General features: G+C 39.8%; 2 protein-coding genes across 2 annotated transcripts; one reads left to right on the top strand and one right to left on the bottom strand.

Moving 5' to 3' along the window:
* The first annotated feature begins 368 nt into the window (after positions 1 to 368).
* SBSPON (somatomedin B and thrombospondin type 1 domain containing) lies at positions 369 to 9456 on the top strand. The gene is made up of 5 exons (XM_041412935.1): positions 369 to 585; positions 6666 to 6860; positions 7416 to 7506; positions 8334 to 8510; positions 9161 to 9456. Exons 1-5 carry the CDS (start codon positions 369 to 371, stop codon positions 9276 to 9278), a joined length of 798 nt encoding a protein of 265 aa, XP_041268869.1. The 3' UTR covers positions 9279 to 9456.
* Positions 9457 to 11432: 1976 nt separating this feature from the next.
* TERF1 (telomeric repeat binding factor 1) lies at positions 11433 to 27240 on the bottom strand. The gene is made up of 10 exons (XM_041412946.1): positions 27048 to 27240; positions 25137 to 25232; positions 22849 to 22979; positions 21649 to 21735; positions 20230 to 20379; positions 18103 to 18209; positions 16896 to 16961; positions 16767 to 16810; positions 15614 to 15678; positions 11433 to 11591 (listed from the first exon to the last, which is right to left on the bottom strand). The coding sequence occupies exons 1-10, from the start codon at positions 27238 to 27240 to the stop codon at positions 11433 to 11435; spliced, it is 1098 nt and encodes a 365-aa protein (XP_041268880.1).
* Positions 27241 to 27883: the final 643 nt, after the last annotated feature.

Genomic DNA, 27883 nt, shown 5'->3' with positions numbered 1-27883 from the left:
ACATTGCTGTAAGGGTTGTCACTTAGACGAACTGGCATGAGGAGGACACTGAACGTCATCATGTGTAAGTCCCTGCAGGTGGGACATGGCTCCTGCTGTGCAGGACATCTGACACAGAACATGGCTGTGAGGGACACCGCCAGCTGTCCTGCCACGCGGATCCCGCGGGAGACACCCACCACCTGGCACGACACCCCCGGGGACACGTACCCGCCCCAGCTGCCGCTGCCCCCGCACCCCGAAGCCTTGCCGCGGCAGCTGGGCCGCTGCCCGAGCGGGCAGAGCAGGGCAGGGCTGGGCAGGGCCGGGTCTGTGTGGCGGTGGTCTGTGTGGCGGTGATCGGTGTGGCGGTGGCCGGTGTGGTGGCGATGGGTGGCGCGGCGCTGTCGGGAGCGCTGTGGCTGGGGCTGCTGTGGGCCGGGAGCGGGGCCGGGGGCAGCTGCCAGGGAAAGTGCTGCCAGGGCCGGGATGCCACCTGCGTCGGCGAGGGATGGAGGGAGGGAGGTGGCTACGGGACCTGCTACTGCGACGGAGGCTGCCGGCGAGCCGGGGACTGCTGCCACGACCACGGCCAGGCGTGCCCGGGTAGGTGCGTCCGCCCCCGGCCCTGGCGCGGGGGGCGCGGGGCAGGGTGGCCGACGGGACTCCGCGCCCCTGGGCCTCTCTCCGGGTACGGGAGCTGCCTGCCGGGGCTTGGCGGGATGGAGGTTTCGCTGGGTTCAGAGCTGGGGTGTGCGGGAATGGGCTCAGGGCTGCGAGAGGGGCAGATTCCTGCCTTCCCAGCCCGGGCACCAGGCTGGGGCAGCGCCAGGGCAGAGACAGGCTCAGGAAGGGAGACGGAGACTTTTCTCTCACTAGAGGGGAAAGGTTTCCGGATCAGCTGTAGTACAGTGACAGTCTCAAGTTATTTTACCTCTAAAATATTGTGTTACTTTTCACTCGGGCAAGTCCCAAACACAGATTGATTGCAGGGGGATGTCTGATTGCAGAGACAGCGGGGAGATTAATTTTGCACTGCCTGTGTCTCTCAGCTGATTCCTCACATCCTGACAGACAAATATCAATGAAATAATTGGGGAAGTCCTCATGGTGAAGTTTTGTCTAGGGGCATGAATCTGCAGGAATTCACTGTGAAGGCAGAGACTTTAAAATAAGCGTAGGAGCATGAGTGAGAGAGTTCTCTGCCAGGCCTCCCAGTGAGCAGTGGCAAGGAGGGAAAAGTAGCCCAGTTCTACCCAAACTGAGGCTCTGCTTTGTAGGTTTTCACAGTGCTGCCTCTTTCTGTGGGATTTCTACCCTTTGCAGTCTTCACAATTTGACCAGCCTCTCTGTGCCTGGGATGCAGGACACAGTCCTTGCTTTGCAGGTGCAGTACTAGTACTCGGTCAGCTTAATGTCTCTTCCCAGCTGGCTGGATGCATGCCAGCCTACAGCCAAAAAGTCATGAGCCTCTGCTGCACAGTCCTGCTAATTAGGGTGTATTTAGCAGGCTCAGTGCCATGCTGACATAGCCACATAGCTTTGGGACCCAAGTTGGCTTACATATGCCCGGATTGGGAAGGGGGAGTACAACTCTCAGATGGTGTAGACTCATCCTAAGGGATGTAAAACTACAGAAGAACTCAGCAGAGCAGAACTATGACCCCAGGTCTCTAGAAGAAACATGGTCAGCTCTCTCACAGCTAAATAATCTCCTCAGAGTAACAGAAGGCAAAAAAAATTGCCACAAAGTCAGATAGAAGGTAGCATTTTTGAAATTAGCATTTTTAAAATAGATTGTTCTTTCATTCAGGAAAATCAGTAGAGGGAGACCTGGCAAGATGCTTGTCCTACAGCCACAGCATGTTGCATCTTTTCAGTAAATCAGATGATTTTTAATATTCAGTTGTAAAAAGAGAGAGCTGATAAACATGCACTGTGTTAGCATTACAACAGAGCTGAAATCCTTCAAAAAGAAGCTCAGAATTGTGCTTCAGAAGTTCTAGTTTAAACACGTTACCATGACTTCTGGGGTGACTTCTGGCACCTGATGATGCCGTGCTGTTATCAAGATGGTATTTTTTGTCTCAGGCTCAGTGGTGATTGCCTTGAAAGGCGTTGCATGTCTACAAGATAAGCACACCATGCTTGCACCCTCTGTGTGTGGTGGGTGCCCTAGATCCAGTCAGGAAGATGGAGTCTCAGTGGAGCCTCCCTGTCTCACTGCCTCTCCTGCACCAGAGCTGGAACTTCCCAGTTCAGGAAGCTAAACACACAGGGAACTATTTCTGTATTCTCTCTTGCCTGTTTCTGCCTGGTTTCACTCCCTGCACTGCCTCACTGCCCAGTTGTGTGAGCACCAATGCAAAGGCAAACAGAGGGAACAGCACATTTTGCATTGATGGGTGTAGCATGGGAGGGCACAATTTTGGCACCCTGGAAAGGTGGTCCTAGAATTCACTCATCCAAAATTCTAAATTTACAAAAAGTTGTTATTTTAAAAGCAAATTATCATATATGCACTCTATGGCAAGTAGTCATTAACTTGTATTCTGTATAAACAGAAATTCTAATAGTTCTAAATAGTGGAAGTTCGTATCAATTTACACAAGTGTGGCCGAAAATGTTAGAGTCTTTTTTGTTCCTGTTGGATGTTGAGGTCTCCCCACTGAGTCTTGCTAAAATCAAAGTGTTTAATGATAACAGGGGTGTTCACTGGCATAGTTCACTGTTTTGAATATAGAGTTCAAAGCTTTAAAATAGAAATGTGAAGAAAGGTGGTCAGTGGTTCTCGTGTTACTGCTTGTTTGTCAACCTGTTCACAACTCATGATTTCAGCACCTGCAGAAATGACATTTTGTCCTCTGGGGAAAGTGTAAAGTGCCTCAAGTGTAAGTTATCAAGAGATGCTAGGATGCAAGAGATGTTAGGAATCATATAAAAACAGTGCGCCAAAATAAAAGAAACCACTGAAAGAATGAACATCCTAAAGCTGCCAGCAGCAGGGTTAAATTCTGTCATGTCTAGAAATCATTTAAGTTTGGTACTTTATGAATAGATGGCTCAGCAGATGTTAATGGACTGCTGAACCCAAGTTCAACAGTTTTTAAGTAAACTTCCTTATAGTTCTAATACTGAAGAGTATTTTTGAATAAAAGAAGAATATTTTTGCAGGAAGTATATTTTTGTACATAGCATTTTAAATAGGAACTACTGTCCAATGAGAAAGCCTGAGGAAGGAATCAGCTCGCCATTTGAAGTGGTTACTCTGAGAAAATCTAGAAATCCTTACATATTACAGTATATGTTGTACAGTGAACATACTACAATCCTCCATTTTCCTTTTTCCAGAGATGGTAAAAATTAAATAGAGTTTCAGTCAGAAATAAGGATCCGTGTTTCATATGGAAACATATGTGTTTCATATCTGTGTTTCAGTGCTGCAAATGGAAGACAAAACTAAAGTTTTGGCTACTTGAGCTGTCTTTCATAAGATAGCAATGTAATTTTTCTGTGATTTTTTTTTTTTTTAATTTCAAGTGTTGTGTTAGCTTCCACATTTTGGTAGGTACCTGAGAACAAATCCCTTCCTTCAATTTCCGTTGACTTGCATCCTCCTCATTGTTTCAATGAATCATCATTTAACATCGTTGTGTTAACTAAGCTGAGCAAATAGCAACACAGAGAGGGATCCATAAAGATGTAGTTATGGGTCCCTGATACTTCTTTTAGTGTGTCAAGAGATGGCACCATTCCTTTTATGTCAGCTCATGGACCCAGTCTCTGTCATGCTGAGGAATGTGGCATCTTTCCAACAAGGCACAAAATCGATCTACTGTCCCTTAATAGTTTTTGGGTACTGACTGCAAGAGGGACATTATTATACCACTGCCTAAATTCCATTCTAGCAACCCAGTATTCTTATTTTTCCACATGACTAGGGCAATTCATCCTTCTTATTCTAAATCTTGATAACCATAAAATTACCATGTATTTCTGCAGATGACCAGTATTTAACTGTCAGCTTGGTTTGATTCCAGTAAGACATGAAGTCATCGCTTTATTTGTTATGCACTTACTCAGTCCCTTTGGGAGTTTCTTCATGGAAAATTTGATGTTAGACTTGATGTTATCTGTATATCAGGGTGCTAATATGAGATTAAAGTTCTGTGGAAATTCTTATTCATGCAGGTCATTCATGCAGCCAGGTTGGAAGAGAATCAGTAGGTGAGGAAACAGGCTAGATAGACACTGACTGTCCTTGGATACTTGGGTAGAACTAAGATGTGTGATCAGGCATTGAAGTCTGTGCTTGTGCCATAAAATCTAGTGGAGTCAAGGACTGTGTTTGGGCCCTGCAGCCGGGTAGCAAGGACTGTGAAGTCCATACTGCATTTAGCACTTGTCCTGGCTATGCCATAGTGGGGTCTGAGACATTTTTACTATCACTGGTTTTCTTTTCTAGTTTACAGTTCTTGGAACAAACAGTCTGAGGGCTGTACTGCGACATGTCAGTGTGGTGCCTTCACAGCAACAGTGGTTGTGTCATGTACTTTGTAGTTCTGCATGTGTCTGAGGGCAGTGCCTGGTGGTGCAGTGTCAGGTGTCTGCATGTGGCAAAGGGGGCTTTTTCTGTGATTGTCCAGCACTGTTCTACAAATTGTACTCAGGAGCTGTCTGGGAACATGTTTATCAGTAAGTAGAGGAAAACACCAGAGAATACTAATTGTTGAGTAGGATGGACAGCTGGTGGCCCAATACCCGGGGCGGCCTATGGTTCTGTTTTAGTGGAATTCCTTAGGGTGTGAGATGCAGCATCCTCAGCCACAATACACCTGGTGCTGTCAGGGCACTCAAAAGTGGGCGAGTTTGGTCAGAACAGCTGGTGCACAGCACAGTGAGAACAGAGGAAGGGAATTTTAGTAAAATGGTAAGGACATCTGCCAAGTAGCCTCTTTCAGAGGTTTTATCTGCTTTATGATATTGGTAGTAATCCAAGAAATTAGAGATGTAATGACAGAGCAAACACTGCAATTTATATGTTTTATGAGAAGAGTCACAAACCCCAAAGAGGTTATCACATTCTACTCTTTCTTCCCAATGTTTTGTACTGGTATAATCCCAGAGGGCATAAAATATTTTCCTGAAAGTCCAGTTTTGTCCCATCACTTTCCTGCAACACTGATAAAGGATGTAACAGTGGTTAAACTGTAAAGCTTCTTGGGGATTTAAATTGTAATCCGGAAATGCGGAAAAAAAATTGAAAGCATGTGATATGTTCCATTACAAGCTAATGAGAAATAGTACACCTGGGAAATGAAAAGTTTTATTTAACTAAATAATGAGAAGCATGACCCCAAACAATCCAGAACCAGGTTAAGATAGTTCACCCATTGATGATAATGTGTGTTTTGTACCATTCTCTAACCAGGTGACCTCCAGGAAAAAAAGCTACTGGGAATGGATCACCAGTCAGATTAAATGTCCTTGTAGGCCACAAACTGAGGATGACTCATGTAAGGAAATTATTGCTTATCCTCAGAGAATTCTTCCACTTGATGGATACCCATGTGTGAGACATTTTTCTTATCTGCTCTTCCATGGCTCCTCCTGCCACGGCTGTGCAGATTTGAAGCTCCCAGGTGGAGGGGTTTTGTTTGTTCCATCACTGATCATCCAAAGATCATCTTAATCCAACCTCTCAGGGCTCAGCCTGCAGTGAAGCTTTGAAAAGCTGTAGTATTCATTCTAACTGCTAGGGAAAGGGAATTTTTTTATGTTATACTGTTTTCAAAAACAGGGACTTGGTGTTCCTGGAGATGAGGCTGAGGAAAGCAGCATCTCCATTCATGGAGATGTAAAATGGCAGTGTATTCTTTACAGTTGCATATTGTTTTAATGGAAAAATAAACTGAAGACATCTGTGTTATGTGTCTTCTCTCTAAGGAATAATGTATCTATCACCTGTTTTTGTTTTCTGGGAATGACACCACAAAACCTTTTCTTCCCTGCCTGAGGGAAATGCAGTTTCTTATGATTCAAAGTTTACTTTAAAAATAATGGTACTTTCCCCAGAATTTTTGACTAAGTTCAGAGGAAGTTTGTGATCCATGAGAACTGAAATTCAAATATCCAGTGGGCTGTTCTGTAGCTGGAAATGAGCAGGACCTGTGTTAAAACAGGGAAACAAAGCTGTGGCAGTGGACACAGTTCAGTGTTGAGGAAGAAGGAGGTAGAAAGTGATCTGAAGGGAATCAAGCATGCTGCTGCTTAATGTTCCAGCCTTTAAACAGAAACTAGTGGTGTAGACACTGCTGAGGAAGGTCAGACCAGTCTGGTGTAGGTAATCCATGAGCTGGTCTCTTTTGAGGCTTTATGCTTCAGAAGAGGGTACAGAAGAATCCCACAGCTGTAGTGAAAGGTCTGGATGAGGGGCTGTTTCTTTGTGGACAAGGGATGGAATAGGGAGCCAAGCATTGCAGGCAGGTTTGAATTTTCAATTTAAGTATGCAAAATCCTGGAAGAGCGTTCAAACCCATGTAAATAAAATTAGAAAAGAGAAAGTAAAAAAACCCAAAGCAAACAAAAAGCCCCTCAATATAATCTTATTATCTCAAGCTTTTGAGAGCAATTAGGATAAAAACAGAAGTCTTGACTGCTAATAATGTTTTAATCCTGCTTTGCAGCTATTCCCTGTGTTGTGGGGGAGTGGAGCCATTGGAGTGGCTGTGCAGAACAATGTCATCCCGGGCTGCGGGTCCGTAGGCGCTATGTACAACAGGAGCCTAAAAACGGTGGGGAGCCGTGTCCAGCTCTGGAGGAGAAGGCTGGCTGCCTGGAATACCTGACTTACCAGGGGGAGGACTGCGGCCATGAACATGGTATTCTCAATTTCATCTCTCTGCTGTATATTGTCTCCATCACAGCCATCATAAATTTTACTGTCAATGAATAGCAAAAAACCAAACTTCTATCTGCAGTTAGCTGATTAAAATAATAATTCAGAAGTTTCTACTGTCATATTGCTTTTTATTCAATAATTTTTTTTCTAATCTGTCTTTTCTTAATTTCTGTTAAGCAAACAACTAAGCTGTTTGCATTCCTTCAGCTGGATCTAAGTATCAAATTATCTCTGTGCGAAGTTAGAACACAAATTCAGTATGAAATAGGAAACTACTCCTTGTGGGATTCCACTACATCCTATTTCCTCACTGGCCAGATAGCATGCATTATTAGATTTTTTTTTTCTGAATAAAGAGAGCTTAGCTGTAGGAAGTGGGGCTGAGGTCCAATGTTGCCAACATTTTATCACTTTTTCAATAAAGTGAGCCAGCATCACCATCCACAAGCTCCTGATTCATTCACCCACTGTTACAGTAATTGAAATATGACTCAGCTGTGCCTTGCTGTTTTACCATAACTGTTTTTTTCCTCAGTCCCTGCTTTCATAACTACCTCTGAATACGGTAAAGAAAGAAAAAGACGAGCAGCATCTTCCCTCCAGCCTTCAGACAAAGAAGCAGCAGGGTAATCTATTTATCATATGTATGTGGGTCATCTTGTTCAGTAGAAAACAGCTGTCTACAGAGAAAAATGTAATTAAATTTGCAATAATTAAACAATAAGCTATAGTTTGTACTGGTTTTCTCTCCCGCAGTTTATTTGCATGTTCTAGATATTGTTTATTACTTACTAATTGTCCTGAATTAGACATTGGGATCATGGCAGATCTGATGATAGCTGCTTTTGAAAGCCAGCAGTAAACAATGCTAAAACAAAGCTGAATGTATCCTCAGTTTGAGAAATTAGATGTAGGTCTCTGAACAATGGGGGCTGAATGGGATTGGTCTCAAGATACCTTTTTTTTTTTAAACTGTTTGACACAAGCAGTAAGAAATTTTGTTTAGTTTACCTGTAGAGATGGTAATGAAGTTTAAATTATGCTATTACTGGGTCTGTAATGCTCATAATGTTTTGTCCTATTTTGTGCTATTTTTCCTAGAACAATAAAACTCATTGATATTCTTAAAGTCTCTTTTCCATTTTCTTTCAGCAGCATAGAAGAAAAAATCTGGGTTACTGAGATCTGTTTTTCAAAATAATTTGAGAATACAGAACACTACCAGAAAGTGAGATAACACATAAAACACTGGACTGGGGCATAGAATGAGAAACAGTTTGCATAATGTTTTTAAGAATCCACTCATTGGGTTAGGGTCAGAAGGAGATTTGTTAGCAATGATGATGTCTAACTTGCATTTCACAAACACCACCCTTAGGATATGTAAGTCTGTTCAAAGTGCCTACTTAGCTCATGCTTTATCTCATAATTTGGTTCTTTTCCTTCTGAGCAGATACTGCGTGGAGTTCAGGACGGAATCTCTTTCCCCGCACTGTGCTTTGGAGACGCGCCCGTACGCGCGCTGGATGCAGTACCTGCGCGAGGGACACACCGTGTGCGTCGCCTGCCAGCCGCCGGCCATGAGCACGGCCACGCGGCGCTGCTCCGGGGACGGCCGCAACGCACGCGGGTAAACCAAAACCCAGCACAGCAGTTCAAGCTTCTCAAGATCGCATTAAAAGCTGCATTTAATGTAGCTGAAAGATGGAACAGCTCAAATCGTTTGTAGAGCTCAGGTTTTATCCTTTCACTTCTCACAGAAATTGCTTTTAAAACCTAGATAAAATGGGGAAGTCACTTCAATATAAGAGTTTAAAGCTTTATTCACTATTGTGAAGAAGTGGTGGAATTTGTGTAGTGGAAGAAGACTTTTTATAGCTGTGGGCACTTTTACTTGAAAAGGGTATTTCCTGCCATAGTCCAAATCTGAGTGCAGATTTAACAGTGGTGGATTGGTACTCCCCTCAAGCATATATACCTGGTTTTTAGAAAAGTAATTGTGAAAGTAGATATTATTCAGAACTGATTTTTATTTGATCCATACATTTATTAATATGCATACTACTTAATACCTATACAACCAGCTACTCAACCCACCATTCTGGATATTCCACTTAGGAATATAATGTCTGCTCCAGAAAGCATTTTAACAGCTAGATAAGTTTAATAAAGTCTTACATGATTAAACAAATCAAATCTTCTGACATTTTATACAACACAATCCAGTAACACTAAATACACAGCTTTTACTCTTCTAATTTCGTATTTGTCTCATTTCAGAGATAAAATCTTACACTGGGAAGCAATTGGCAACTCTCAGTGCCAAGGAACCTGGAAGAAGATTCGGCAGCTGGAACACTGTTCCTGTCCCCTGGTGCATAGTTTTATTTTTACATAAAAGTTTAAAAGACCTTTAAAATTGCAACAAAAAGACTAAGAAAATTAACACCAATGCCAAGAAACCTGTATATTTCTGCTGCATTTTCTGGAGCCTTAAAAATTTTTAAATGAGTCAGGACTTTGGCAGAATCATTTCAGGAAATTCTCTCTGCCTTAATACAAAATGCGAAGACTGATCTCTGTATTAGAACACTAGAAGCACATTACCATGTTTCTCATTTGTAATTAAAGAGCTAATGTTTCTAACCACAGTAGTTGCTTTCCTTAAGTTCTCCATCTTTACTGGCCCTAGCCCTGTCTCCAGGCACTGCTCCTACTCAGTAGTGCGCCGGCCAAATATTTTCAAGCCTGAGAATAGTTACCGTCAACATTTAAGAGCAAGGGTGAATAAAAATGACGTTTTTGAAAGCTAAAACTGATTTCAATTTAGGTACTTTGTTCCTCTCCAGTATCATCTAGACAATTTTTTACACTCTAATTGTGTAAGTATTCTTCCTCTACACTGCAGTTTTCACATTCAGCCACCTTCATGAAGACATAGACCTAGTCAGCATTGTTAAGGAATTGGTCTCCTCAGAACTTCATGTCAGTAATACACAGTGTAACTTTTCTGGCAGATGAACCTAGAAAAAGGCTTTTGTAACTAAGGCCTTGGCTAAGAGTAAAAAAATTACTAGTTAAAAATGCTCATCTACCATGATTAGTATAGGAACCTGCAACGTCTGAGCACTGGCAAGACTGCTATGCAGGTTGTGAAAATTTCCTGTTACAACAGGCAGCATCTCCATGCAACGTAAAGACTTCCTGGAAGAAGCCATAGAGTCTCTTAGCAAGAATGAGGAAAGTGATCTGCTTGAGGTTCTGTCCACAATAAGAATGTGTTGTGAAACAAGCCTTTGAACTGCATTTTACCATTTTAACATAATGAAAGCAAGCCTCCAAAACAGAATGCAGGGATTATTTTAATACTTTCTGAACATTTCAGACTTCATAACTGTATGTTTTCATTTTTAATAGGGAAAATTATCTCAGACAGCTTTGTTTTAATATGACCAATTCAGACAGGTGCTTTTTCTTATAAGGTTCTTTGAAAATAAAAACCTTAGCCAAGAAAAGAAGGTACAGAAAATACCTGAATTCAAGGGATTTCACTTTTAAAAGAACGCTGTATTATGTTAGTTCAAGTCACTAGATTCACACCAGTATGACAGTGGAAAGCATGAATTTTCTGAGATTGTGGAAATCTCTTCCAAATGATCTGAATCCAGAGATAGAGTCTAGTGCCATCATCCATCTGTTCCACTCTCCCATGAGCAGGAGAGTTGCAGTGGCCAGCAGAGACCTTGATAGTGACCCCCATTAAACTGTATACTTGCTGTCACTGACAGTGTAGACTCATTATTGAGACCCACTTGGGCCATGTGTTTTTGAGCTTTCCCTTTCCTGCCGGTCTGGAAGAAGTCACTTGTCAAGACAAGGTAGGTGGCACAAGCTAACCAAGAGTTGCTAAGTGCTAGTACAATAGTGTTCCTTTCCATGTAAAAAATTAACCAGTCCCTTTCTTACTTAAAAATACAACATTATATGAATTACACTTTTTAACTGCAGAAAAAACCCCAACAAACCATCATCTCATACAATTAGCAATACTAATACATACATATCTTTTGTAAAACTTACAGAAATGTCAAGTTGGATCTTAATTTGAAAGTGAAGCAAAACTAATTAGAATGGGTTATATGGCAGGAAATAAAATTATTAAAAGGTAAATCTAAAAAGAGATACAGCCCTTTAAAAATACAGGACACCTGACTTTTTATTAGCCTCTATCAAACTAAAGATGTTGCCAGTCAGATCTAATACTCCTATTTACATAATAGACATTTCTTAAATCACTGCAAGCATTTTCACATTTCAGAATCTAGGTTATCTATTACTGCATGTCGCAAAAAAGGCCAGACTTTACATTTAAGTCATCATTAGCAGAGCAGGTGAGCTTACATGAATGTTTTATACCTGTTATTATTCTGTTTCATGTTTTAGGACAGCAGCACTGCTGGACACTCTGAGACTAAAATAAGATGTTATTCTGAAAGGTACAGTAGGTCCTCGTGTATGGGAAGGTCAAGAAGAGTTGGTTCCTGTAGTCAAATCAGCTTTGTTTGATCTTGCTCAATGTTCTCCACCGGTCTTTCAACATGACACTTGTTCGGTTGTTGAAGTTACCATGGACTAAAATTTTAGCCCAGTTACCCACTCCAAATGCCTTCACTCCTGATTTCAGCTCCAAGTCTTCTTTTTCAGTCCATTTCTAGGGCAAGAAAAATACCAGATATATGAACAGAGAAAGATATTAATGTTAGTGCTTATACCAAACATAAAAGCAAGTTTTCAAACAGCTCTCTAGTTATTACAATACAGATGTCAGAGGGGTTTTTTGAGCACTGTATCTTGAAACTAGAGATAAATGATAAATTTGTAACTGAACCGGTAAGGCTTTATGGGGGCTCCCATAGGGCATCTGTGTTAATAAAGCCTTGGGTTAATTGGAGTAACAGGATTGAAAGTAAAAAATGTTTATAGAACATTACAAGAGCAAAAAGAATTGTAAATGGCTGAATCTGATGGCCTAAAATTTATAGCTTGGTGGAATAAAAGAAAGGTGGGTTTCCAAGAGTATGTATAAAACTTTCTCTTGTAAGTAACAGATCACTTCCAACTATCAAATGGATAAATGGTGTTGGCTACAGAGCAATAGGAAACATTAGAGAAACATGTTATGGCTCACCTTTACAACTGAAACCTTCAAAATTGTAAAGAACTGGGCAGAAAGGGAAATGCAGGTGCAAAGAAATAGCCTCAACTTAAAGCCAGCTAGTAGATCTGATAAGTGCCAGGAAACGTGAATTACAGTGGAACAAACATCACTTAACTCTGAAAATAATGTACCCAATGGAAATGTAAATCTTATGGCTGCTGCCATTACAGAAATGCATACCCTCCTGCTTGTGCACAAAGGGAGGATGAGCAGCAGGAACACCTAGCCAATATGACTGCCAGTGGCACAAGAACCCATGTCCATGGAAATAGGAAGAAAAAATAAATTTATTTCTTAATGATGTGGAAGCCTTCTGGGATCTTTAAAAGATTCTGCTCTTGTAAGCATCATCAGTACAGTCTCTGGCCAGGTGACAATTTTAAGTGCTAAGTGGATTTATTCCAGCTTAATGCAAGTATCAGGGCCTCTTCAGTAAACTCTGATCACTGACAAACCTCACTAAGCAGTGAAAGAATTACAAGTAATAGTAGTTCAACTGTATTGCTAAACAGTTAGGAACCTAAAACTTCTCTAAAGTAGTTTACCCTTTATCAAAAATACTTCTTTTTTTCTAATTCTTCCTGTTCCACTGATCTTTTGCAACATTAGCAGTGAATAGCTTTTTTTTCTACTATTATTAAAAGGGCAGAGATTCCATTGGAATAATGTAGTTCACCTCATTTCAGAGCATGCCAGAAAACGTTACTAAATAAAATCTTTATTCAAGTAACACAGTTATGCTTGACCTACAGGACCAGATAATTCAAATACTTTAATCAAAAGAGACAATCACAACTCTTGTTACTTTCAATGATTAATTACATTTGCTGTTAAAAGGGTTGTTGTTGTTAGCTTGTTTTGATTTTTAATTGCTCACATTGAGCTTTTTTAAAACATAAATTTCTTCCCATTTTGTTGTATAAATGAGGGCCTGCTTTACAGGTAAATCAGGGACTGACTCATTTTCTTTTCACTGAGGAACAGAACAGAGCAATAACTTTCCCCCTGCCCCACTCGCTGACAAGCTCTCTGTCCCCTCTGGGACAGAATTTATGTAGATTCCAGCTTTGCACATTACAAGACTGGTTGAAAGCCTGGACATAATGCAGCACTACGCTTGAGCTCACATCAGCACAGCGCCTGGTCCACAGCAGCGTGACATCTGGCCAGCTCTGAACACCAGCAGAGCAAGCTTGAGTTTGCCAGGCAGAATGTGGAGACATTCCCTCACAAATCTGAAGATACTGTTATTCTTTTGAGTCAGTTCTGCTCTAGTAACCTGTTTTTCTTTATGCATTATGGGACTCTGCTCTGAGTTTTCTCCTTCAGCTTTAAATATATGGATTTTTTTTTTTCCATACAAGTCTGACAAAAGTCTGAACACTCAGATTTTCAGACCCATTGTTTAATTTAAATCAAGTATGATCCAGATTTTAGACAACTCAAAGGACTTGCCATATAATTACTGGATATAAATTTGAGTACAAACAGTTCCCTAAATTCTGTGACACTTGCATCCCCTAATTTAGGAATGAGAAAATAAAGTATGTGTCCTTTCAATAGCACTGCAGATTGTTCTATGCAGCTAACTGAAAACACTGAAATGAAAGGCTGAAAATGGGCACTGAACCATTGCAATGAAATGCCATTTACAAAACAAGAGCAAACAATGCCAACATTGAATGAGGGACTACATGGAAAAGGAAGTTCTAGAAGTCAACAGCTCTGACATTCATTGCATTCTTTCATGCATGTGGACAATTTTATAACCCAGATGATTAAGTAGAGGAGCAGATTTATTGTTTAAAAGGCCAATTATCATTGCTTTCTATAAAACATTTATGAGGTTTTAGTGGTAGGGAGTAAGGCATAAATATAACAGAAGGAGCAGATGCCTACAACTTTTCTAAGTGTCGAAAGAAACACAGTTCTGAATCTTAAGTTTCATTTAAACTCTTTTAAAATTTTCAATGCCCCTGTCAGATGCAGTTCTCCACAAATTTAGTCTTTATATGTCAATTAAGGTTGAACTATAACAACATAATTAAGCAAACAACTCCTATTTTTTTCTAACAAGATGTGTGTGTAAGCCCTAGACCTAGATACAGTGCTTGTAGGTGACCCCATAACAGACTAGCTCAGCATAAAAATATGTGACTACAAAGCTTTCATTAGCTCTGTGTCATTGTGGTCCAAATAGTTTAATTCTTGATGTTGAAAACAAGCTTGATAGAAGTGTTCATGCTTACCAGCAACTGGCTAACAAGGTACCTATCCAAGTATATGCTGGAATAAAGTAATTTTGTCTTTAAAGGCAAAAAGCAAACCCAGTAAGTGATGCCTATATATATATATTTTTTAGGGCACTGGTTTTATCTGCAGCTTTTAAAGAGATTGTCAGTGATCTAACCATTCCTGAGATTTGTGAGAAAGTGAAAAACTTATAGAGGCTTAAACCTCAAGGATAGATGAGGTCTCATTAAGACTTTGACCTATTTGAGGACAGCATGTAACTGAAGATTTAATAAGTACATAACTTCAGTAAGAATGCTTAAAGAAATAGGAGTAAGTACAACTCTCCTCTAGAAAAAACAAAACAAGCAGATTTGGTCTTCCCTGTTATATGAAAAATGAAATGTCAAAATGAACACCAGAAAAATAAAACAGCTCACATCATATATCAAAATGGATATATGATAATAACTTGCACTATTAGCTAAACAGAAAGACTCCACATTGCTTCCTAAGAGATATTATGAAGAGGAATCCAACAACAGCAATACATATATTTAATGTTAATTTCTTCAATTAGGATAAAATGCTCAACACTTATGGGGGAAAATTGGCTATAATAAAAAATCAGCTTGAAACACCCCAACATCAAAACAACTTCAAATTGCATTCTATTAAGGCACACACTTCTGCACGTCCCACCAATGGGAATTCTAGCATTAGTGAACACAGTAGCGTTATTTTAATGTAACTCAGTGAAGTAGGCTTACCCATGAAGAGTGCACAAATGACCATTTGAAATGTAGCATTATAAAAAGAAACAACCATTTGGTTTATAAAAACTAGAGTAGTTTCCTAAGTAAATATGTTTTTACATCACATAAAAAAGTATTGAATTATAAAATTGCTAAATCTTAACTTTCTATGCTGGAAAACTCTGATAATTGCCCAAAATTTTCACAGGCAAATGACATCCTGAATTCTTTAATTCAAACTGTGGAAAGAATTATTTATTTCACACTAAGCTTTGGTAATGGTGTATGTAAACAAATAAAATCCTTGGAAGCATTAGCAACAACAATATTTCAGACAGTAAAAATATGTTATATTTCCTGTCTTTAAAAAGAAAGGGACTGTAACAATTTCAGGAACTGTAGCACTCGAATAATCAACAGAATCTTAAATCTAAGCACCAGATTTAAAAATTAGATTAAAGCTGAGAAAAATATTCTGTGGACGCAGATTCATTTTATCTCCATTTAGAAGAGAGAATAGGTACAAACCTGTCTTTTTCGGCTACATGCAAAAGAAACTCCATTGTTTTCCACATTTTGCATGTCGTTAAGACCTAGAAGACAGTCAATATAAATCCAAAACAATGAGGAGTCAACATCAAGGCAGCAGTTTTTGCATTTTACCATTTACACCTGACAAGAATGTCCATTAGTTTGATATGCTTTGACAGACTGGGAAAATTTCAGTGTCTCTTTACACATATTTTTATAAAGAATACACATGAATCTTGCCATAGTCCAAGGGCTTCAAAAAATAGGCTATTCCAAAACCCCACCACAATTTCTATACAATAGAGTTTACAGAAGAATTATATTTTAAATACACGTAAAAATTGGTACATAATAATAAAACATTTCATTTTGGTCAAAACATTTTTACTATATGCACTACTCTCCTTTTACTTAGAATTGGAAGTAGCAACCAATCAGAGCTATGATCCTTTGTACACAAATTCCATCATTTCCAAGTAGATGTATCAAGTTTCAACTGTGGCAAGCATTCAAGGCATCTTAAATGTTTGTCCTTCCATGTACAACATGGCCACATGCAGGAACTATAACATCATCTCACTGTGGTAAGAGGGTGCTAATGGTCTTAAGAACTTACTTATAACTATTGTATTATCTGTGTTAGGCTTTTAAGAAGTAATACCAGGAAATCACACAAACATCCTGACTTTGTACATTTACAGTGCAATTTGTTTTTCCAATCAGCTAACTTCTTTAGTTCCTTCCCAATCAAGTTATCTAGCACAGAATTCAGAAAGAAATGAATTTCAGTAACTCCTCTGTCAGCTTTCTTTTGCACAGAATACCATAATTCGCACAGAATTCAGAAAGAAATGAATTTCAGTAACTCCTCTGTGCTTTCTTTTGCACAGAATACCGTAACTTCTGTAAACCAACCAAGCAAACCAGAAAATAGTGAATGATTTTGCAAAATTAATTGCTAGAGAACCTTAAGCCCCTTCACAGCTTCCTAAATATGGCAACCACCAAATTTGCATTTGTGCAGAAATCATACACAGCTTGGAGTGTTTTTATCCACCACAACTGCATTAATACAATCGCATGGGATAGCAGTTAGAAATAAGTGTTTGACATGACTGTTTTGAATGTGTAAAAATAAACTAATACTCACTCTGAAGAACTCTGCTCTCTTTGAGCTTCCGTCCTGAACGTCTCCTGCAAAGAACACAGATCTTTAGTAAAAATACAAAGAACTTGATAAAAAGTCTGTGACCAGAGTAATAAAAACAAAATTTTTTACCTTGCTATGAGTTTTTTTATGTTTCCAGATGACAAACTTGTGATACACTGTTTCTCTTTCACCAATCTTAAAAAGAAAAGACAAAAAGATTGTTTCCTAAGCAGCAACTTGCTGTTTATACGATTCAACAATATTTAAATAAAAGAAAATTTTAAAACTTCTCTACAGAAGCAGTGGCATAAAATCAGTAACTGCATCAATGCATTCACCCTCTTAACCTTGCCTCCCTATACCTGGAGGAGAAATACAGAATCTGCTGAGTTGGAAGGGACTCACAAGGATCATTGAGTTCAGCTTTTAGCCCTGCACAGACATCCCCAGGAGTCACACCATGTGCCTGAGACCACTCTACAAATGCTTCTTGAACTGTCAGGTTTGGTAATGTGACTACTTCCTTGGGCAGCCTGTTCCCAAGACATTTTAGTTGAAGATAAGAAGTATTTTGTGCTTCTATTTTTTCATTATGAATTATTTCCATAGGTTTTTTTGAACAAGTCTTTCATCTTATCTCTCAGATGTGTCAGGAGCTGCCCTTCCAGAAAAACAAAAAAATCTTATGACTTGTCTTCCTCTATATTGTCTGCATCAGTTTTCTTAATTAAATGATGCCAAGTATTCCAAGTAAAAAAATGAAGAAATACAGACTCTATACCAGCTAAAGCCAGCAATTTATTCTCCCTGAACAAGTGGAGATAAACCTAGAACACTAGCATTTTCCAAAACAATCATGTAATTGTTCTGAAGGTTTGCACTGTCAGAATCAGGAAGCAATGTAACTATTTCCCCTCACACTAGTATCATTAAGGGGTCAGCTGTAGGAAAACTGCAAGACTGATCCCATTTCCTTATTCTTTTTCTTCTTGAGATGACCTATAGCCTGAAATTAGATCTAAAAGGAGTTCAATCAAGCATTAAAAAAGCAAAGTATTTTTTGTGCTTATATTATTAGAGACTAACAGATGTTTAAACTGCAAATTGTGCAACTTCACAAATAATTAAACTTAATGACAAGCTTTTTCATGTAAATGCCAAAAGTAACAACCAGAGAAGAACACAAATTTAAAGAAAACAGGGAATGTGCTTGTAGTAATTCTCTATTGGACAGCAGTTTGGAATTTAACATCCCCCCTTTTACCTGCTCTTTGATCTACAAGTTTCACGTTACTGTTCAATCACATCCCTTAGCAGTATAATTCTTAATACAAACCTTTGTTTTGTTTCCAAATCACTTTTGCCATTTTCATTGACTTCCACAGGTCTGTTTTGCAACGCTGTTGCTCCCAACCCTTTGGATGCCACATGTTTTGTGGCTTCCTGTGAGAAATGTAATTGATATCTTAAAATTAAAGCCAGGCAGTACCCAGATAGGAGTTTGCACTAAGATTAATATGTATACTTTTTATTAGAACTAGCAGTGCTTTCAGAGGTATTAACATTAAAGTAGTTTCAAAACAAGCTGAAATCCATAAAGATCTTTATCAACTAATAAATTGGAGAAATTTTAGTCATAGCTGCAATTGATTTTTATATGGACACAAAGAAATACAACAAATAGTTGCACAATGAGTGAACTTAAAAATGTGTTAAGTAAATTGCAGAACTTAACTAAGACTACAAATACTATGAAAGTACTCCAAAGTCTGGTTTTCATAACTAGGATAGAAACTAAAACTGACAGGTGTCAAGTTTATCTAGTTCTGTAGCACATGGCAGGACAAAGCACACATGTAATATGTTCAAAAGACATGTCTAAGCAGACCTGAGGCTTGTAATATAACCTTTTTTGCACTGGCAAAAAACATTTCTAACATCCTGCTTAAACTGCTAGCCACAAACTAAGATTATTTCTCCTTCATTGCCAAGAGAAGGAAGTAGTAATTCATTACTCCTTATAGAGTACCTAAAAGGGGCCTCCTACACTGAATAAAGGTGGGACAAACTTCTTACCAGGGCCTGTAGAGGTAGGACCACAGTTAATAGTTTTAAATTAAGAGGGTAGATTTGGACTAGATATAAGGAAGAACTTTGTTTTGTTTATGATGAGAGCGGCAAAACGTGGACTATGCTGCGCAGCAAGGTGGTTGATGTCTGATCCCTGAAAACCTTCAAGGCCGGGTTGAACGGGGCTCTAAACAACCTGATCTAATTAAAGATGTCCCTGCTTATTGCAAGTGGAGTCTTTAAAGACTCCTTTCAATCCAAACTATTCTATGATTATACTTCTACATCTGGCACTAGAAGAAAGAGAAATTAACAGTTAAAGCTAGAATGTTCTTCTCCAGAGAAGACAGGGTGCACTGCTGGGAAACTGTGCTGCACAGAAGTGGGAATTCCTCACAAAGCTGTCTCCTCCGTGTGCCAGAATAACTCTGTTCAAAGTAAGATTTGCAGTGTGGGTGCAGACAGTAGGACAAACGTGCAGGCATTGGGGATGCAGGCAGTGACAGCCTTAGGCTTGTTAGTATGGAATTCTGGGCCTTCTCTGACACCTCCAAGCCTCCACTTCCTCTTAGACTCAAAGAAAGAGCCTTGAAAAATAAACTTGAAAACTGACATTCAAGTGAAACCATTAAAAAGTATTCCTTGTATTATACTTTGAGTGTATTTAATAAGTTTTCCAATTTCTCTGGTAAGAAAATGAAAAACACAGAGGAACTTCAGGATTGTTTATTTAAAATTTGCTTCTTATTACCTTTAGATGTCTGTGCTTTTGTAATTGAATAATTCAATATTCTTTTATATGAAGTAAACATAAGAGAAATTCTTTACAATCCTCCTGAAGATGAACTGAAGAAGGAATGTCGTTCTTGCCAATTTTAAATCACTTTTGAGTAAGACTGTTTGTAAGGAACATTTGTATTTACAGGAAAACAGCAATAATAGTTTTCTATCTCCTAATTCCCCTGACATTCCTAAAGCTTTTATCAAATTAACAGGTCTTGATTTTTTATTTTTAGTATGGGAAGTCATGTAGGCTTAAATAAAATAAGCATTAAATATAAAGCTACATTTTTATGGAGTCCCATATCAGAACTGCATCTCTTAAACAGATCTTGTTTTAACTACACTATTGTCCTAACTATTTTTCTAATCAAAACAGTTGTGGAAAAGACATTCATAGAAGATAATTAAGAGGAGTCTCTTTCCTACTAACTTTCTCCAAGACATATTAACTAAAACAAAAAGGTTGAAAATAAGACAATCCAAAGGAAGGTAAAGTTTCCTTTTCATCTAATCAGTAACTGAATATTGCCTAAACATCTCCCTTGGAAGGATAAATCTATTTAATTGTATCAGGTAAATTTTTTCAAGTTTTAAAATACTTTCAACATACCTGTACTAAGAAGTTAGTTTCATTTTCTTTCATGAAAAGTTCAATGTAGGACTTGATTTTACTTATCAAAAGGCTGTAACTGAAGCTTTGGAGAAGAGGAACATATGGATCCTTTGTTTTAATTACGGTTGCCAGCTTCACCCTTAAAGGCTGAGAAAAGCACAGCTTTATACAACAGGAATCCTGCAGCAAACTTGGTATCTATGCTAAACAGGAAACACAGAAAGCTAAACATGATGATTATACAGTTTTCTGATTATCCCTATACAACTTCATGCTGCAGTTTGAAACAGTTCTAGAGTCAACTAGACATAGCACCAGTATTTACCTTATGTGCTCAGTAAATGGTAAAGTGCAACTGACCAGAGATTTGCATTTTCATTTCCTTTATGAACAACACTGGAAGCAGGATTGTCAGTGGAGGAAAAATACTCAGAAAAAGCCACCCATTACTCGGTTCTCTCTTCTCATTTGCTGCCTTGGAAAGACTGCCATTGGAAAGGGTGTACAGCGTTCAGGAGAAGGATAACTTAGTACAGCAACATTAAGGATACATCAATACTGATAATTAGAAATGCACATTTTGTCTGCCAATCCCTCTGAATTTTACAGCAGCCAATACAGCCAGAGAATTATCTTGTGTATAGGCTGCATTTTTATTTATGAATTTGAGTACTATTACCACAATCTACACTTTCCAAACATCCAATTGCTCTGAATGGAAATGTATCTCAACACTAAGTTATACACAGGCTACTACTTGCATAGAACATGTGTCCTAATATACCAGTTGAAGATATAGGAAGCATTTTTAACTTCTTTTCACCTACAGTTCTTCTGTTGCTCTTTTCTCCACTCCAGCAAATTCAAGTGTGTGCACTATTATATTAGAGTGATATTCACTCAAACTTGCAACTTGCTGAATGATGCAGCCAGCTTCAAACGAGGAGGTGGCCTAACACAGATGTTGTCTTTTGCAGTCAGAGGCACAATAGCATTCAGTCTATATTACAGAAGCCAATGAGTTTTTCTTCCCTGGGATGCTTTGGTACATAGAACACTAATTAGAGGTGACAGAGTCCACTACAACAGAAATCAGCAAATTGGCTATTAGCAGTCAGCACTATCAAATTCCCAGAATTTGTAGTGCCGTCTCGCTCCTCATATGAAGTGGAAGAGGGGAGGAAGGACAACTGCTGCTAAAAGCATTTTACTCCCACAAAAATCATCCAGTATGTCTATCAATCTCCTGGCCACAAATTTCCTTTTGTATTTTGAAATGACATAGGTATGAAAGTGACTGCACAGACAATAATGAGATTGAAGTTATGCAGGTAGGATTTGCTAGCTTTGCAACCAACTCCCCTCTTTATCCTCTGAAAGTCAAGAGCTGCTAAGGCAATTTAAACAAGTTACTACCTTATCTGATTCAGAGTCTGTGAACAGCCTTTCAAGAACTTCAGCAGCTTCCTTGAAATATCTGTTTTCCATATAGACTGCTACAATCTACAAGAAATACAATTAAAATATATGATTAAATACATTCCACCTGAGATTCAGAAAAAGCAAGAGAATTCACAATTTTACAGTTTTCTAAGACTTCAAAAATTCAGATGATTTTATATTTAAGAGTTACTGACACATATCTACTTCTAACAGTTAGTTCTGAAATTAGTTTTGAAATTTATTTCAATTGATATCTTTTTCAGATTGGCAGCTTTTGAAACAAATTTTAACTGGTACAAACAGGACCCATATGAGATAGAAAAAGGTCCCCTGTACAGATGTATTCACTCTGTATTACAACTGAAAATTCAGTTTAGTCTGCTAACAACCCAAGATTTTTGCAAAAAGGGCTCTGTTTTAGTAGGATATAATAGAACTTTTAAGGTTGGAAAAGACCTTTAAGGTCATCAAGTCCAACCATCAACCTAGCACACACTACCACGCTCACCATTAATCCATATCCTCAAGTGCCATATCCATGTTTTTTTTTTAAACACTTCCAAGGATAGCATCTCCAGCACTTCCCTGGGCAGTCTGCACCAATGCTGGGCAACCCTTTGTGTGAAAAAGTTTTTCCTTATACCCAACCTAAACCTTCCCTGGCACAACCTGGGGCCATTTCCTCTCATCCTGTCACTAGTCACCTGGGAGGAGAGACCAACCCCCCCCGGCTACAACCTCCTTTTAGACAGTTGTAGAGAGTGACAGGGGCCACCCTGAGTCTCCTTTCCTCCAGGCTAAACACTCCCAGCTCCCTCAGCTTCTCCTAGTAACATTTGTGCTCCAGACCCTTCACCAGCTCCACTGCTCTTCTCTGGACACTCTCCAGCACCTCAGTCTTTCTCCTCCTAAGGGGCCCAGAACTGAACACAGGATTCAAGGTGTGGCCTCAGCAGTGCTGAGCACAGGGGACAATCCCTGCCCTGGTCCTGATGGCCACAGTGTTCTGGATACAAGCCAGGATGCCATTGGCCTTCTTGGCCACCCGTACACATGCTGGCTCTTGTTTAGCTGCTGTTGATCAGCACCCCCAGGTCCCTTCCTGCTAGACATATTTCCAGCTACTCATTCCCAATGAGTAGGTAGCATCCTGAAGAATTAAATCACACAGACCTGAATTTGAATCAAGCGACGAATTTGTTCATGAAGTTTTTCCAGTTTTATCTCTTCCCTTTCAAGTAAAGTCCAGAAAGACAGAGCAGATTCCAAAGGTGAAATTCTTTGATCATTTTCAAGCTGTAATCCTTAGAGAGGGAAAAAACCAAAGTATTTATAAAAATTAAAGGATAAAGTTAAATAGATTACAGTAAGCAGTAAAGCAATAGATTACAGTATGCAGTAAAGTAACATGTACTATACAATTTCAATTCCTTTTTCCTCAATTTTTAGGTGTGTTTAAGAAATGTGAAGCAACTGTCTTCATTTCAGAGACTGGTTCTTCCTACCCTTGCTAGTAACATTACTGCTGCATTTTCAGGGGTTATGTCAGCTAATCATTGTTCACTTAAAATGCCACTTGCAATTAGGTATTTGGCCTGGCATTAATAATACATTAAACTTAGCGTGAGATTTCACAACGTTTGATATTGATACTATTAATTTTGTAGTATAATCACCATGCTAAGTAGTTCGTTTTTTTTCTTCCTGAGTCTATCACTATTTCCATGTCTTAACTTTGTCGTATTTGAAGTGCTTAAACTGAGAGGGAAACTCAAACAGGTCTACACAGGAGTGTCACTTAAAAGCAGAAGCAGCTCCCCATGCCAGTGTACTGCTGTGCCAACATCAAGGTTTGTACAAGCTCCCAGCAAAGGATCAGTGACCAGTTCTGGCAGAAATCTAGCCTAGCCAAATATCCATCCCCTTAACACTCTCAAGCAGTTCCCCAGTTTGGCCATTGCGCACCTGCACAAGCGAGCGTGCCAATGTAACAGATGCAGGCGGAGCTGGCAGGCGCGCAAATGCTTTTCCCCATGGCACTGCCAGCTTAATTCAAGATGTTCACTGAACTACAGCCTCACTTATGCCTTCATTTTATGGTATCAGCAGAATCTCTCTCAATAACTTACTCCTTTCATTAAGTATTTTTCAGACAGAAGGTAAACAACTTACACAATACTGAAGAGATAAAAATTATTTTATATCCACTACAATGTCAAACAGTGACATTTCAAACAGAATTATGTGCATATATACACATAACTAAAACAAAAACATGTTTCTCTAATTATTGTCTCTATCAAGTAACATGAAACTTGATATTGTACGTTTTAATGTAAAAACAAAGTGTTTAGCTCTTAGAGAGCTGAAACAGCCTACTCTGTGTGATCAGTGGAGATCAAATATTTTAATAACTAGAAAAATAGGAAAGCTGCCATATATTAGCTTTCCATGTACACTGCGCAGCTACACCTGATGTAATACCTACTACACATATGCAGTCTTCCTCAGCATACAGATTATTCTCTACTGATAAGATAAAAAAGCACAATGAAGTCATATTCTCAAATGTTATATACAATAATAAAATTTAGAGCATTAGCACAAAAGTTACATAATCTGTAGAGTATTTTAAATAATTTGATGAACTATTTTAAATATTAGAATTTGATTCCCAAGCTAAACTAAATCAGGATGACGTAATACATGATAAGAAACATAGGGAATTTAATTGTATAAAAACAAGACTTTGTGGCATTGCTAGGCTAGAATACACTTTTTTCTTCCATGCTTATGCTTTCAAGACTGCTTCTGAACTCTTTAAATTCCAAGGAGTTTTATCAAACAGTGAAAAAAAAAAAACAAGTTAAAGTCCTCCAGAAACTCAAACAAAATCATCTTGCTAAACCAACAAGTTGCAAATGCAGCCAGAGGATATGGCAGTGAGTAAGAGCCCCAAGGACTTGCTGCTAGCTGAGAGTCTTTTCAGTCTTCAGTTCTGAAACATGGGCAGTCATCCTTTTCATCTGTCTTCTCAGTCCTGCTGTCTGTCCTGCTTTAATCTCTAGAGTTGAATGTGCAGAAAAGAACATATATCCTGAGTTTTAAACTTGCAAGTATTGCTCACTAAGAGCTAGTCAGTCCTTTCCAGTATATTTCTTTTGTTGATACTACTCTGACAAAAAAACTCTGGTAATTTAAGAAGTATATGGTCATTCAAACTCCATGCAGGTAAGTCAGCACAGAGTAACACCAGTCCTGCAGACAGCTCAGCCACATGTGTAATAAAGACAGTCCAAAATGCAAAATTTATTCAATTTATTTATATATAGCTATATCTGTAGATAAAAGCATATATAGATATGCATAGTAAAGGCTATGTGAAAGCATATCTAATACACTTCTGCAGAAGTTCATACAAATGTTTTTAAACAAGTGAAAAAAAGAATCAGAGTATTTACCAAGGCTTTTTCCTTGTGCAATTCTTATCAAAAGCTGGCAGAGATATACCGTTTTTTTCTGATGTGGAGGTATTTGGGAGAGACCACTAATAAGAGCTGGAAAGGAAGAGAAAAGTTCAGTCAGTCTTGCTCCAGCACTGCCACAGTGTGGCTAGATGTATACTAAACACTGTGTTACCAGATTTCACTAAATTTCTACTTCCTTAAGAAACCCATGAAGCCCACTTAATTAGTATTCTTCCTTGCTAAAACAACTAAAATAATATTTAAGAGCTTGACCAGAAGAATATATCCTTTTCTGAAGAAACAGCAGAATTAGTCACAGGCTTATATTCATCCAATTCAAAGACCATAGTATTAAATATAAGGTTTTTTTTTTGTAAGTAGGGTACTACAAAAGACAGCTGTCTGCTCCAAAGAACACTTCCAGGGAATGCCCACAAACCACCAGCCACAGGCAGACTGGTAACACTTACATGTTGCTATAGCAACTTACCGAACTAAAGCAATAAAAGTGACATGGAAAGCTTACTCAGAAATGTAAATTTATAAGGGAAATCCTCCTTGCAAGGCTAGAAGGTCACAAGGATTATTACATATTTTAAAATGGGAGCTATCATGAGTTTATTCCCATCATTCAGGTTAGTGTGAATTTCTTATGCTAATATGCTAGATAGAATAATTTATCTTCACAGCATAATACACAGCCATTCAAAATGAAAAGAGAATCACAGAACAGATGGGGCTCAAAGGAGCTGCTGGGTATCATCTGGAACCACTGCCTTCCTACCTTTCTGCACTTGCTTCAGTTTGAATTGACTTTCTTGTTGATAGCCAATCATTATTTCTGTAGGGTCTCCCTTTGACACTTGCAAGAGTAACAGTTCTGTTTTTCTATGAAAAAAACACACCTGCTTTTCTATTACAATCTTATGACTGTGCTTAGCTTTTCCCAAAGACTCTTACAATATTGACTTTATAATCATAGAGTGCTAAACTCTTTCCTCTGTTGCTGAACAGAGTAGGAAGGAGTTCAAAATTTGCTATTACTTCTTATTTCCACATGACATTGAATTCTGTACAACTTAATTAATAGTTTCTACTAATACACTCAGTCTTTCCAGGAGATATGTTCAATTTGCTTCTGCACTGACAGTGTCTCTGCTTCCCACCTTCACTAAACTTCAGTACAATGCTCCTACTGAGTTGCAGTCCAAAGGCCACACATCAAGAAGAACCATAAATAATTTAATCTAGCAGCCCCCTATTCAAAGTACTTTAGTAAGTTATCATTAGATTTCTTACCATATCCCATATCAATCTTAGTAATAATTCTGCATGCCAGTGTTTTCCACTCTTTGCAGAAGTTTAAACAAGTCCTACCACTACATTCACCTGAGTCAAAACACGTACACGGACAAAATATCCCCCAAAGCTCTAACCTGGTATCCTCAGGAAAACTGCTTCTTACAGAAAAGAACATTATAAATCCATCAAATTTATCTGAGACGCAGACATTTACTTCTAGTTGTCAACCACTTTCACTCTAAAGCTTATTTCTCATTTTAAATGTATGTTTTCCCATTCAAAACCCAGACTTCATTTCATCCCATCTCTGTCTGCCAGACTATAGTTCTCTGAAATATTTCCAGCACTGCTGCATTGCTACCGTGCTCGAGTGCTGCCGATACCACCCCAGCCCCACAGGCTCCCCGGTAGCCCGGCGATCTCCTGAGGCCCCCGAAAGAGCTGAGCATCACCCCCAGCGCTGCTGACCACGGTGGTCGACGGGCTACGAGCGCTTTAGCGCTCCCACGGCCCGGAGTGCGGGAGGCAGTCGCCCCCGAGGCCCCTCAGGACTCGCTGTCCCGGAGCGGCTCTGGAGAGCCCCGAACCGCCGCCGCCCCTCACCCTGCGCAACGTCCCTCCACCGCCAGAACTCCGCCCCGCTCTGCTCTGCGAAGTGCCGGCACAGGCAGGAGCAGGCGAACTCCAGCATCCACTCCGCGGCCACGGCCTCCAAGGCCTCCGGCGGGGCCGAACTGACGGAGCTACTGACGGAGCTGCTGCCGCCGTCCGGCGCGTCCTGGGCCGCCGTCGCCATCTTCAAACCGCGCGCCAACGGCTGCCAGCCCTGAGTTTCGCCGCGCCTCAGCCAATCAGAGCGATCGCTCCGCCCCGCCCCCGCCGCATCCAATCAGCAAGGCAGTTCCGCCCGGCCCTGCCCTGCTCGCCGAGCCGCAACCAATCAGCGCCGCCGCCTCTCACGGCCCGGGCCGTCGCTTGTTTTGGCTCGTGGGTGCCTGTTGGTGGCCGAGGGGAAAGCTGGGGGAGCGCTGTCCCAGGGGGAGCGGCGGCTCTGGGGGCTGCCGTGTCCCAGGTGGAGCTCTGGCTCTGAGGGCTGCTGTGTCCCACGCCTCCTGGGAGAGCAAAAGGCGAAACGTGGGTGTTTTCCTGCATGTGTGGTCCGAAGGGCTTCGCTAAGCGCGTCTTCATGTGGGCCCTGGAGAGAGGAGGCTGTGGAGGGGAGGGAGGATATACCAGAGGCTGGAAAAACTGAAAAGTGGGAGCTTCGACTTGGCAGCGAAGCCCTTGTCAGTATGTGGAGACGGGCGGTATTAGTTGGAGTGTGTCTATCTGAGAAGGCAACTGTTTGTGCATGTTAAAATGTAAAACCCAGGGAGGAAGAAGGTAAGTCTGCAAAGGGCTGAATTTAGGGCAAGTGCTAAAGGGCAGAACAGTTTTCC

Source organism: Onychostruthus taczanowskii, unplaced genomic scaffold, assembly GCF_017590055.1.
Source record: "Onychostruthus taczanowskii isolate IOZ18803 unplaced genomic scaffold, ASM1759005v1 scaffold4, whole genome shotgun sequence".
Lineage (NCBI taxonomy): Eukaryota > Metazoa > Chordata > Aves > Passeriformes > Passeridae > Onychostruthus > Onychostruthus taczanowskii.
Note: the sequence above shows the minus strand (reverse complement) of the source record. Positions and strands in the feature narration are given on the sequence as shown.